General features: G+C 51.0%; 1 protein-coding gene across 4 annotated transcripts in view; it reads left to right on the top strand.

Annotated features, from left to right (window-relative positions):
- Positions 1-12,042, top strand: part of INSR (insulin receptor) — a 133,574-nt gene that overhangs the window by 94,573 nt on the left and 26,959 nt on the right. For 2 of the 4 annotated variants that reach the window (XM_062179232.1, XM_062179233.1), the window contains exons 10-13: positions 1,642-1,843; positions 4,362-4,397; positions 9,753-10,027; positions 11,293-11,432. In XM_062179232.1, coding sequence (XP_062035216.1) covers positions 1,642-1,843; positions 4,362-4,397; positions 9,753-10,027; positions 11,293-11,432 — 653 coding nt within the window. The remainder of the gene's footprint in view (positions 1-1,641; positions 1,844-4,361; positions 4,398-9,752; positions 10,028-11,292; positions 11,433-12,042) is intronic. The other 2 variants (XM_062179234.1, XM_062179235.1) reach the window with 1 other exon arrangement.

Below are 12,042 nucleotides of genomic sequence, written 5' to 3' on the forward strand. Positions count from 1 at the left end.
TTTGAAAGGCAGAGTGACAGAGAAAGAAAGATCCCCCATCTGCTGGTTTAATCCCCAAATGCTGGCAACAGCCAGGGCTGGGTCAGACCAAAGCCAGGAGGCAGGGACTCCAACCAGCGTCTCCCACATGGGTAGCAGGGGCCCAAGCACTTGGGCCATCTTCCACTTCTTTCCAAGATGTATTCACAGGGAGCTGGATCAGAAGTGGAGCAACGGGGACTTGAACTGGTACCCACATGGGATGCCGGTGTTGCAGGTGGCTGCCTAACCCAAGAACTTAAGCCATCACTACTGCCTCCCGGGGCGCGCATCAGCAGGGAGCTGGTGTAAGGAGTTGGAGCTGGGACTTGAACCCAGGCGCTCCGATGTGGGACGTGGAGTCTTCAACACTAGGCCATACAATCCCCCCGCCCCTGCACCTGGGCTTTGACCTTAGGGTTCAAGACCAGCCATGGGACTTAAAAAGAAAACAGTTTTAGTTTTTATGACCACCATCTGCAGAAGTTACCTCGTTTTCTTTTCCCTTCTCTTGGCGTACTCGAGAAGTTCCTGCCTCCAGCATCTCATCACGGGTCTCAGTTCAGCCTTGGGCCGGGCCGTTCGCTGGGGCCGGGTGGTCCTGTGCCTTGTGGGGTGTGAGCCGCATCCTCCAGCCCCGTTGTGACCCCTTTGGCGCTCCCTGGGCTGCACACGGCTCCCCCGGCCCCAGCAGAGAACCAGTGAGCAAGTCCCGCTTGTGGATTCCTGAATGGATGCCCTGGGCTCCCAGTTGGAATTCTCTTCCCCTCTTGGTTGATTTATCCGTTCACCTGTGACTGGGGCCGCCTATTCCTCTTCCAGCCTCCTCTCCCACTGCCCGGTCCCTCCCCCTCCTGGCTACATTGTTTCCTTGATGTGCCAAGGAATATACCACCCCAGGGCCTTTACACTGCTTTGTTACTCTGTCCGGATTAGTTTGCACCAAGATATGTGCTGACTCACTCTTTTGCTTAGCTCAGGATGGCTCAGTGATTACTTTCTGTGAAGCTACACCATAAAAACGTCTGGTTTTTTACCATCATCTCAGCACGACCTATGTATTCCTGGTTTACTATAGGAAGTCAGTAAGCCCCATGAGGACAAGGGCGTTGCCTGGTTGTTGTAACATCTCCAGTATGCAGATGATGGTGTTCAACAGCTTGTAAGATATTGACATTTTCTCTTTTTTTAAAATAAAGATTTATTTATTTGAAAGAGTGACAGAGAGAGGAGAGGGAGAGAGATCCATCTGCTGGTTCACTCCCCTAATGGCTGCAAGGGCTGGGGTTGGACCAGGCTGAAGCCAGGAGCTGGGACCTCCATCTAGGTCTCCCATGTGGGTGCATGGGCGTTTGGGCCATCACCACTGCTTCCCCAGGCGCATTAGCAGGGAGCTGGATCAGAAGCAGAGCATCCAGGACTTGAGTTGGTGCCCACATGGAATACCGGTGTTGCAGGCAGTGGCTTTACCCGCTGTGCCACAGAGCCGGCCCCTCCCTGGACACTCTTGAGAGAGGCTTATTTCTTGAAGGGCAGCTTGAACCCAGGCTGTGTCTTTGTGCATGTGCCTCTGTGTTGTTGGGGGAGGCTGAAGCCCCCTGTTCTGCCATTGTCTCTCTCCAGGGTTGAAGCTGCCCTCCCGCATGTGGTCGCCCCCATTTGAGTCCGACGATTCGCAGAAGCACAACCAGAGTGAGTATGAGGACTCGGCGGGCGAGTGCTGCTCCTGCCCCAAGACCGACTCCCAGATCCTGAAGGAGCTGGAGGAGTCTTCCTTCCGCAAGACGTTCGAGGACTACCTGCACAACGTGGTCTTTGTGCCCAGGTGAGGATGCGCCATGGCCCTCTGTCCCTGTGGGGCTGGCAGCTAGCTGGGTTTTTTTTTTTTGGGGGGGGGTGCGTCGTGACGTGGGGGACAGCACAAAGTGGGGACTCCGAGATCCTGGGAGGATGTACGGAGCCCGAGCCGAGGGCTTTGCCTGGATGCAGACACAACTCTTGTGATTTCCACGAGAACCATCGCAGCAAATCGCAGCATTTGCACAACCTAGCCGTTTTCATCTTGTCTCTCTGAGCCCCCCTCACCTGAGCTCCGAGGCCCCCTGCATCTGACAGATGGGGTCAATGTTGGGAAAGATCTGCACCTGCTGAAGCTCAGGGCTGTCTCTCTGTTTTAATGCATGTCATCTTCCCGCCCTTCTGGAATGTTCCACAGTGTCATCCACACCCGGGAGCCTTCTCCTGTTTAAATATGGGAGAGTGCAGATGGCCTGTGATGAGGCCCGTCTGGCCTGTCTGTGTTCTCAGAAGCCTGTGATAAAATCTGCTGCAAGCTCCCCCTTCCGCCTGACCTCATAATGCCAGGGAAGAGCCTTGGGTCAAAGGCATGGGGTCACAGGTCACGGTTTTTTTTTTTTTTTTTTTAAAGTCTCATTCATGCTGATACAGAGCAGTCTTTTCTAGGTGCAGGGTAGGCCCTTCCCCCATACATCTCTCTGTTTTGGGAATGCAGAGACAGACTGGTGAGAGGTTTACGTAGTAGGGACTTGGTGTGAACGGCCTGGGTTCCTGCCCTTCTCTCTGCTAGCTGGAGCAGGTTACGTCACCTCCCTCTGGACCTCAGTTTCCTGATCTGTAAAATGGACTTAATGCAGTCTTCCTGCAACATCTGTGTGGGGTTAGCGTCAGGACCCCCTGGGGTACCAGAGTTCACAGGCGCTCAAGTTCTTTCTGTCATGGTCCCTACGCACATCCTCTGTGGACTTTGAGTCGTCTCTGGGAGATGTACGACACCCAGTGCAGCATCATGCTTTGTAAATCCTGGTGATGCTGTCTCATGGGGAATCAGGCCAAGGACAAAAGTCTGCCCGCATCCAGCCCAGATGTGAGTTATGTTCTCCCGAGAGTTTGTCCTGCAGTGAGTGAGTGTATGGACGCAGAACCCATGGGCATGAGAACTGGCCGTGAGATTACATGAGCGGTGCAGCGACCCTCAGCACTGACACCATCAACATTTGGAGTCAGTAGGAGCTGCCGTGTGCATAGCAGGGTGCCAAGTAGCGCCCCTAGCCTCCGTCCCTCCAGCCAGGACAACCAGAACCATCTCCAGGGATTGCAAATCGACCCCTGGGTTGGACCCCTCCCCCTAGGAATCCAGCAGGTGGCTCCTTCCAAGTGTCCCACAGAGTTGTCCCTCCAGCCCCAGAGGGTCCATGCTGTCTGTTGCAATGCTCACTTACGGAAGCAGATTTTTGAATTCATATTAAAATGTCTATACTACCTCAGGCCATAGATTCAGTGCCATCTCTATCAAAATACCAACAACATTCTTCACAGAATTAGGAGTAAAACAGCCCAACAACCCTAAAATTCATATGCAATCATGGAAGACCCAGAGTAGCCAAAGTGATTCTGAGAGAGAAAAAAAAATCAAGCTGGAGGCATCACAGTACCTGGCTTCCAAGCATACCACACAGCTACAGTAATTAACGCAGCATGGTACCCGTCTAAAAACCCACACATGGCTCAGTGGAACAGAACCGAGCGCCCAGAAATGCATCCACACACAGCCAATCGCTCTTGGACAGAAGTGCCCAGACGGCGCCCTGGGGGAAGAATGATGACTCCAGTAAATGGTGCTGCTGAAATTGGATGGATCTAAATCGAAGAACCACGTTAGGTCCCTACCTCTCGCCCGACACAGACGTCAACTCAGAACCATCTCTGTGCTCGTGTCTCTTTATTTTTTCCTTTCTTTCTTGCCATTTCCCCAAAAGGCATTCGGGGTGGGGGTGCTCAGGCGGGAGGCAGGAGGCGGGAGGCAGATACTGTTTGAGCCATGGAAAAAAAGAGTAATCTCCCAGGCTGCTGTCACCTGTGGTCACATGCCAGGGAAGCAGACATCCAGGGGGATCCCAAGAGACCAAGTCTCAGTGACCATCAAGGGGCTTCAAAAGTGTTCCTGGAAGAAGTGCTGAAATGTGTTTATTCTGATGTAAGAACTGTTGAAATCCATGAACTTGGGGAGGTCTTCAGAAAATTCTCAAAATAAGTGTATTATGAAAAAAAATCACCAGCAGGTCTCGAGATTTTCTTTTCCACCAAAACAAACATGTCTTTTCCTCCCCCGTTTTCCCACGGATGTTTTGAAGTACTCTGCTCTTTGCTTGGGTCCCCTCCCTGCCTTGCTGGATTCCATGCACCTGCGGAGAAAAGTACAAACCATTCAGTTCACCTGCAGCAGCCAGCAAGGGGAGCGATCTGTCCTCTGTCCAGGGCAGACCTCCAGGGTGTCTGACCTGGGGAAGTTCCGTCTGTCCTCAAAGCGGTTCTTGTTTTCACAGAAAAACCTCTTCAGGCTCTGGTGCTGAGAACACTAGGTACGGCTGCCCTGGGGACGCCCGCACGGCCTCAGCGCCGGGCCAGGCGGGATGGGGGTCGGGGTGGGGACCCTCCTCGGGCACCTTGCAGATCCCAGGGGTTTCTGTGGCTTCTTGCATGCCAGGGGCTGCCAAGCTGAGATCAGAGGCTTCACAAATTCACCAATGAAGGGTCTTCAGCCTGAACTGTGGTGGGGCTGGGGGAATCATAACTAACACATTGTTTCCAAAACGTGGCATAAAGGGAGCATTTTCTGGGGCAGCTCCTCCGGGCCTCAATCTCCCCCATCTGTCTGTCCACACAGCCTGAGTGCAGGTGCAGAGCTGAGCCGGAGGTGCAGAGCCCAGGTTCGCCAGCCCAGAGCTCCTGCTGGGAGGGGTAGGCTGGATCTGGAGGTAGAGCATGGTGAACCGGGCCGAGGATGCAGGCCAGGGCGCTGAGTCCCCCTGAGGACAGCCAGGGCTGTCTCCTTCCAATTTGTGTCTTAGGGAGTGTGGTGTCATGGCGGGGCCCTGGGAGGAGTCATGGACGTGGGAGCAGACCCAGGCAGCCTGGGGCCACAGTGAGGCATTTTCTGTTCCTAGACTGTCTTATTTTTTTTTTTTTTCCTGTGTGGCCTGAGCTGTCCTCTAGCGGCTGTTTGGAATAAGTGTTGTAGTCTGAGAAGACCTAGACATATCCGGCCTCGGTCACCCAAGCAGAGTTTCTCATTCTCAGCCCCGTCTTGGGGTGGGGCTGTCCTGGGGTGTGGAGCAGCATCCCTGGCCTCCACCTTGTCCATGCTAGGGGCAAAGCCGCTCCCCAAAGTAGAGACAACCAAAACTGTCACTAGAAGTTGCCAGAAGTACCCTGCGGGTGGGAGTATGAGTGCCCCTTGTTGGGACCCCGGGTTCAGGGTGAGCTGGTTGCTGCCTACATGGGCAGGGGGAGATTCAATTGATGTCCAGGGAGTCTTTCGTCGCCCCCTCGTGGTCTTGCTGGGTAGAACCCTTTAGGGATATAGGCGTACCTGGAGGCAGTGTGGGTTGCTTTCCAGGCCGCCGCTATAAAGCAGGTCACGTGACCTTTCTGCTTCCCTGGTGCGTGTAAAAGTTGTGTTTACACTGAACTGTACTCTGTTAGGCGTTATGTCTTAAAAAATGTACATTCTCAATTTAAAAAATGTTTTATTGCTAAGTAAGCATTTGGTGCAGTGGTTAAGCCGCTGGCTGGGATGCCTGCATCCTGCATCAGAATGCCTGGGTTTGAGTCCTGGGCCCACTCTCCGTTCCAGCTCCCTGCTATCGCATACCCTGGGAGGTGGCAGTGATGGCCCAAGTACTTGGGACCCAGCCACTCACATGAAAGACCTGAATGGAGTTCCTGGCTTTGAGCTGGCCCAGCCCCTGCCATTGTAGGCGTTTGGGGGAGTGAATCAGCAGCTGAGTTCTCTCTCTCTCTCTGTCTCAAATAGATAAATATTTTTTATTTTATTTTATTATTTTTTTTGACAGGCAGAGTGGACAGTGAGAGAGAGAGACAGAGAAAGGAGAGAGAAAGGTCTTCCTTTTCCGTTGGTTCACCCCCCATTGGCCGCTGCAGCCGGCATGCTGTGGCCGGCGCACCACGCTGATCCGAAGCCAGGAGCCAGGTGCTTCTCCTGGTCTCCCATGCAGGCGCAGGGCCCAAGCACTTGGGCCATCCTCCACTGCACTCCCGGGACACAGCAGAGAGCTGGACTGGAAGAGGGGCAACCGGGACAGAATCCGGCGCCCCGAGTGGGACTAGAACCCGGGGTGCTGGCGCCGCAGGCAGAGGATTAGCCTATTGAGCCGCGGCGCCGGCCAGATAAATAATTTTTTTTAAAAGAAGTTAAGTTTAGAAGTTTGAACAGGAAACGACTTCCTGGTGATTGCAAGTCAACCACTTAAATATCTGTTGAGTGAAAGCAGAATTTGAAACATCCATTAAAGTCCATTTGGAAATGTTGAAAATATGAATATCTCATACCTCAGCTTGTAGAATATTGCTAAAGCTAAGCTGTGATGTAAATGGATTCATCTGTTAAGAAAAGTTATTAAATATAGACACATTGAGGGGGAATCAATAATAGCTAGGCCCACAGTAACTAATCAAAAGGGAAAGACGGACAAAGGGAAGTGGGCGTTCAGCACAGTGGTGGGGATGCTTCCTGGGATGCCTGCACCTTGTGTTACAGTGCTGTTCTCATGTCCTGCGGTTCTGACCCCAGCTCCCTGCTGCTGCATACCCTGGGAGGCAGCAGGGAGGGCTCAAGGACTTGGGTCCCTGCCACCCACATGGGAGACCTGGATGGAGTTCTTGACTCCTGACTTTGGCCTGGCCAGGCCTTGGCTGTTGGAGGCATTGTGACCCAGGGCATGGAAGAGCTCTCTCTCTCCCCCTGTTTCTTCCTTTCAAATACAATGAAAATAAATAAAATAAAGGAAGGAAGTTATATAAAGCCCTTTAATACAAATGGGAATTTTAATGCTTTTTCTTTGGACCCTGTATGCTATGAAATTTGAAATTTTCACTTGCCTATGCTGCTTCAAGGATGGGCAGAAATGTAGCAAATTTGGAAGAATGCTAAGAAATCGGTGTCCGTTGATTTCCTTGGGGAAAAAAATCTCTGATCCCCGAGAAGAATGTCTGCTTCCCGTGACCCAGAAGCCATTCTAGAGCACAGATATCTGTGAGAACCATTCCAGTTTACAAGCCTGAGACAACGCCCCTAGTGGGTAGGTGTGGTGACGTCACAGTGACAGGGAAGGCACACCAAGCTAAGAGGGGGGCACTATAAAAAGTTTCTGAAAAAATGGAATTAAAAGGCTAATTTATTTTGGTACTGAAAAGTTTTGAAATTCATACATAGTATTTTCTTTTTAAAGATTTATTATTTAGGAAGCAGAGTTACAGAGAGATGAAGAGACAGAGACATTGTCCATCTGCTTGTTCACTCTCCAAACAGCTGCAAAGGCTGGAGCTGGGCTGATCCAAAGCCAGGAGCCAGGAGCTTCTTCCAGGTCTCCCACGCAGGTGCAGGGGCCTATGTACTTGGGCCATCTTCCACTGCTTTCCAGGTCATAGCAGAGAGCTGGATTGGGACACAAACTGGCACCCCTATGGGATGCTGACACTGTAGGCAGAGACTTAGCCCACTATGCTACAGCGCTAGACCCTCATGCATCGTATTTTCTTTCTTTTCTTTAAGATTTATTTATTTGAAAGGCAGAGAGTTACAGAGAGGCAGAGGCGGAGAGAGAGAGAAAGAGAGAGAGAGAGGTCTTCCATCCACATTCCCAAATGGCCACAATGACTGGAGCAGGCTGATCTGAAGCCAGGAACCAGGAACTTCTTCCAGGTCTCCCACACAGGTGCAGGGGCCCACACTTGGGCTGTCTTCTATTGCTTTTCCAGGCCATAGCAGACAGCCAGATCAGAAGTGGAGCAGCCGGGACTGGAACTGGCACCCATATGGGATGCCGGCACTGCAGACGGCGTCTTTACCTGCTACACACAGTGCTGGCCCCGCATAGTGTTTTCAAGGTGTGCATTTTCCACTAGCTTTTGGAAGACCCTGCATGTATGAATTCAGAACCAAATGTCCCAAATGAAACACTCAGTGGAAAATATTATTTATCTCAGAAATGTAAGGATTGTTTAAGATAGAAGATCTGATAATCTGTTTCATCATATGATCTATAAAAAGAGAAAAAAAAATCATATGCTGTCATTCTTTAACACTAATTAATTCTTACCTTAGAGAAGTGGACAAGAGGCTAGAAACTTCTTATAATACCAGGAATAGGGTCAGTGATGTGGTGTAGCAGGTTAAGCTGCCGACTGCAATGCAAGCATCCTTTATTGAAGCCCTGTGTCCCAGCTGCTCTACTCCTGATCCTGCTCCCTGCTAATGCACCTGAGAAAGACGTGGAAGATGGCCCAAGTACTTGGTCCCCTGTTGCCTATGTGAGAAACCAAGATGGAATTCTGGGCTCCCAGCTTTGGTCTGGCTATTGTTGCCATTTGGGGAGTGAACCAGAGGATGGAAGATTCTTCCCTCCCTCTAACCCTCCTTCCTCCCTGTGACTCTGCCTTTCATATTAATATAAATAAATTTTTAAAAATACTTTAAAAAGTCATGACACTAATTTTAAATAATAAAAAAAAATACTGTGAATAGAATACTTCTTCAGCCAGACAAATAGTACCTGGATTATGCCAACAACCAAGCTAACATCATTCTTTTCTAAAGATTTATTCATTTATTTGAGAGGCTGAGTTTCAGAAAGAGGGAGAAGGAGAGAGACAGAGAGAGGTCTTCCATCCACTGCTTCACTTCCCAGGTGTCCACAACAGCCAGGGCTGGGCCAGGCTGAAGGCAGGAGACTGGCACTCTATCCAGGTCTCCCACGTGGGTGGCAGGAGCCCAGGTACTTGGGCCATCTTCAGCTGGTTTCCCAGGAGCATTAGCAAGGAGCTGGATGGTGAGTAGAGCAGTTGCAATTTGAATCAATGCTCATATGGGATGCCGGCACTGAAGGTAGCAGCCCAACCCACTGTGCCACAACACTGGCCCTGCTATCATTCTTAAAACCACTGTTTCAGTTAGAATATAGGATAGGGGAACAGATGGGTTTTGTAGTGCCATAAAACCTTGTTGTTCCTCATGATAACTCCATCGATAGTATTACCTGAAAAGGAAAAAATGAAAGATTTTTGTTACTATGGAAGGGCTTGATTCTTTTCAAAGATTAAAAAAAAATTATTTGTGAGGCAGAGAGGGAGAGGGAGACAGACAGGGAAATGTCCTGTTTGCAAGGAGCAGAAACAAGGAGCCAGGAGCTCCACCCAGGTCTCCCACATGTGTGGCAGGCACCCAGGTCCTTGAGCCATTGCCTGCTGCCTCCCAGGGTGCGCATTAGCAGGGAGCTGGAATCAGGACTCGAACGTGTGACTCTGATGTGGAGTGTGAGCGTCACCATGCAATGACCCAACCGTAGACCCAATGGCTGCCCCTGAAAAGCCAGGTGCTTTCCAGCTTGGGTGTCTTCGTCTTCCCCTTTACCCTGAGCGGCCCCTTCTCTAAATGGTGACCCTGAAATCAAGCATGCCGAGCGGGATACTGGTGTGTTCCTGTCGTTGATGGCCCGGGTGCCACCCAGCAGCCTCCTGGGGAGGACCCAGCTGGGGGCATTTGCAGAGCTGCCCCGAGGGGCTGATGACTCCTGCCTTCTAATCCATCTGCTCCCGCAGCCTTTCTCTTCAATTCGCTTTGCATCCCTGAACATCATCTGCCATCATGCTGGTGGGTGCGTGACCACATGTGTCCTGTTTGTCCCCGCCCCGTGCAGGCCGTCTCGGAAACGCAGGTCCCTCGGTGAGGTCAGCAATGTGACAGCGGCCACACCCACAGTCCCAGGATTCTCCAACACGACGTCCACCAGCGTGCCTGTGAGCCCGGAGGTGCACAGGCCCTTCGAGAAGGTGGTGAACAAAGAGTCGCTGGTCATCTCCGGCCTGCGCCACTTCACCGGCTACCGCATCGAGCTGCAGGCCTGCAACCAGGACACGCCCGAGGAGAGGTGCAGCGTGGCTGCCTACGTCAGTGCGCGGACCATGCCTGAAGGTGGGCCTGCTCTCCGGGGGGCGGCACCTCGGGGGCAAGGACAGCCCTTCTGCCCTCTAGCCAGCGCACTTGTGTGCTTACATGTATTTGCCTTTATTCATCTTTTTAAAAAATTATTCACTGATTTGAGAGGCAGAGAGACAGACATGGAGCTCCTGCTAGCTGTCTCCAAATGGCTGCAACAGCTGATGGGAAACACTGAAGTCCAGGGCTGCTAAGCCATTGTGTGCTACATGCGCATCCCATACTGGAGTGCCAGATTGAGTCCTGGCTGCTCCCCTTCTAATCCAGCTCCCTGCTGATGCGCCTGGGAAAGCAGTGGAGGATGGCCCAAGTGCTTGAGCCCCTTCCACCCACCTGGAGACCTGGATGGAGTTCCTGGCTCCTGGCTTTGGTCTGGCCCAGCCCTGGCCATTGCAGCCATTTGGGGAGTAAACCAGCAGGTGGCAAATCTCTGTCTCTCCCTGTCCCCTTTCATATAAATAAATCTTTAAAAAAATGAAATTCATGCACAGTATTTTTATACTATGTATTTCCATGAGTTTTTTGAAGACCCCTACATACGCATGCGTTTCAAATTCTTTTGTTTCAAAATGAACTTACTTACCTTTCAATTCTATTCCCCATGAACTTTTGCGAGTGTCCTCCTGCAGTCAGCTCTCCATCTCGGTGGGCTCCACATCCATAGGTTCAGCTAAAAATCACAGATCAGTAATATTCAGAAAACATTGCATCTGTTCTGATCAGGGGCAGACTGAACAAGTACGGGCTGCTATTCCCTAGTGATCAGCCTAACAACAATTCACGAAACAAGTCATCTACTTAGGGATGCTTTAAAGAGTACAGCGGTGGTGTGTAGGCTTTGTGCACTGCTACGCCGTTTTACCTAAGGGACCTCTGCATTCATGGAGTTTGGCAATGCTGAGGGGTCTTGGAACCAGTCCCTCGGGAACCCTGATGATAATCGTACAGACTTACTTGTGGGTGTTACCGGTGGCACAAGCTGGGGGAAGGCGTGTCCATGGGAACTCTGTCTGCTGTTTTGCAACTTGTTGTGAATTTGAAATAACTTCAGCCTACAAGGTCTAGGAAAAAGATAACCCATTTAATCTTAAATCCCATGAGGTGAGTTTTACGTGTCCCTTCTTGGATGAGGAAAATGAGACATGGGAAAATTACATAACCAACAAGGTTGCTTGGCTGGTGGCAGAGGTGGGGTTCGATCCAAGACTAACATCCTTGCCTCTCACTGCTGCTCCTTCTAGCCAAGGCTGATGACATCGTCGGCCCCGTGACGCATGAGATCTTCGAGAACAACGTGGTCCATTTGATGTGGCAAGAGCCGAAGGACCCCAACGGTCTGATCGTGCTGTACGAAGTGAGCTATCGGCGATATGGTGATGAGGTAAGGGCACGACGCTTGAGTGTGTGGCTTCACCTTTGTGCTTGGTACCCTCTTCTCCCTCTTGTGTTCCGGCCCACATACTTCTGTCCGGAGATCCTGCATCTTTAGGGTTTGACGTCTTGAGATACAGCCCTCCAAGGAGGTGACTCAGAAATCCAACACAGGAACTTTGATTTCTTTCCTCAGTTTCTCCCACTGCTCTTCAGCCCTGTTCTCCACATTGGCTGGTGGGTGCCTGCACCTGTGTCCCTGCTGACATAACAAGGAACTCATTTCACTTGAGAGACTGGGAAGGAATCACTTAAAACCTTAATATGTGACTTAATGATTATTATTATTATTATTAGTTTTTAAGGATTTATTTTATTTATTTGAAAGAGTTACAGAAAGAAGTAGAGACAGAGAGAGATCTTTCATCTGCTAGTTCAATCCCCAAATGGCTGCAATGGCCAAACTGAGCTGATCTGAAGCCAGGAGCTAGGCGTTTCTTTGGGGTCTCCCACATGGGTGCAGGGGCCCAAGGTCTTGGGTCATCCTTTGCTGCTTTCCCAGTTGCACTAGCAAGGAGCTGGATTGGATGTGAAGCAAGCAGGACTTGAACAGGTGCCCA

The sequence above is a fragment of the Lepus europaeus genome, chromosome 20 (genome assembly GCF_033115175.1).
Source record: "Lepus europaeus isolate LE1 chromosome 20, mLepTim1.pri, whole genome shotgun sequence".
In the NCBI taxonomy this organism is placed as follows: Eukaryota; Metazoa; Chordata; class Mammalia; order Lagomorpha; family Leporidae; genus Lepus; species Lepus europaeus.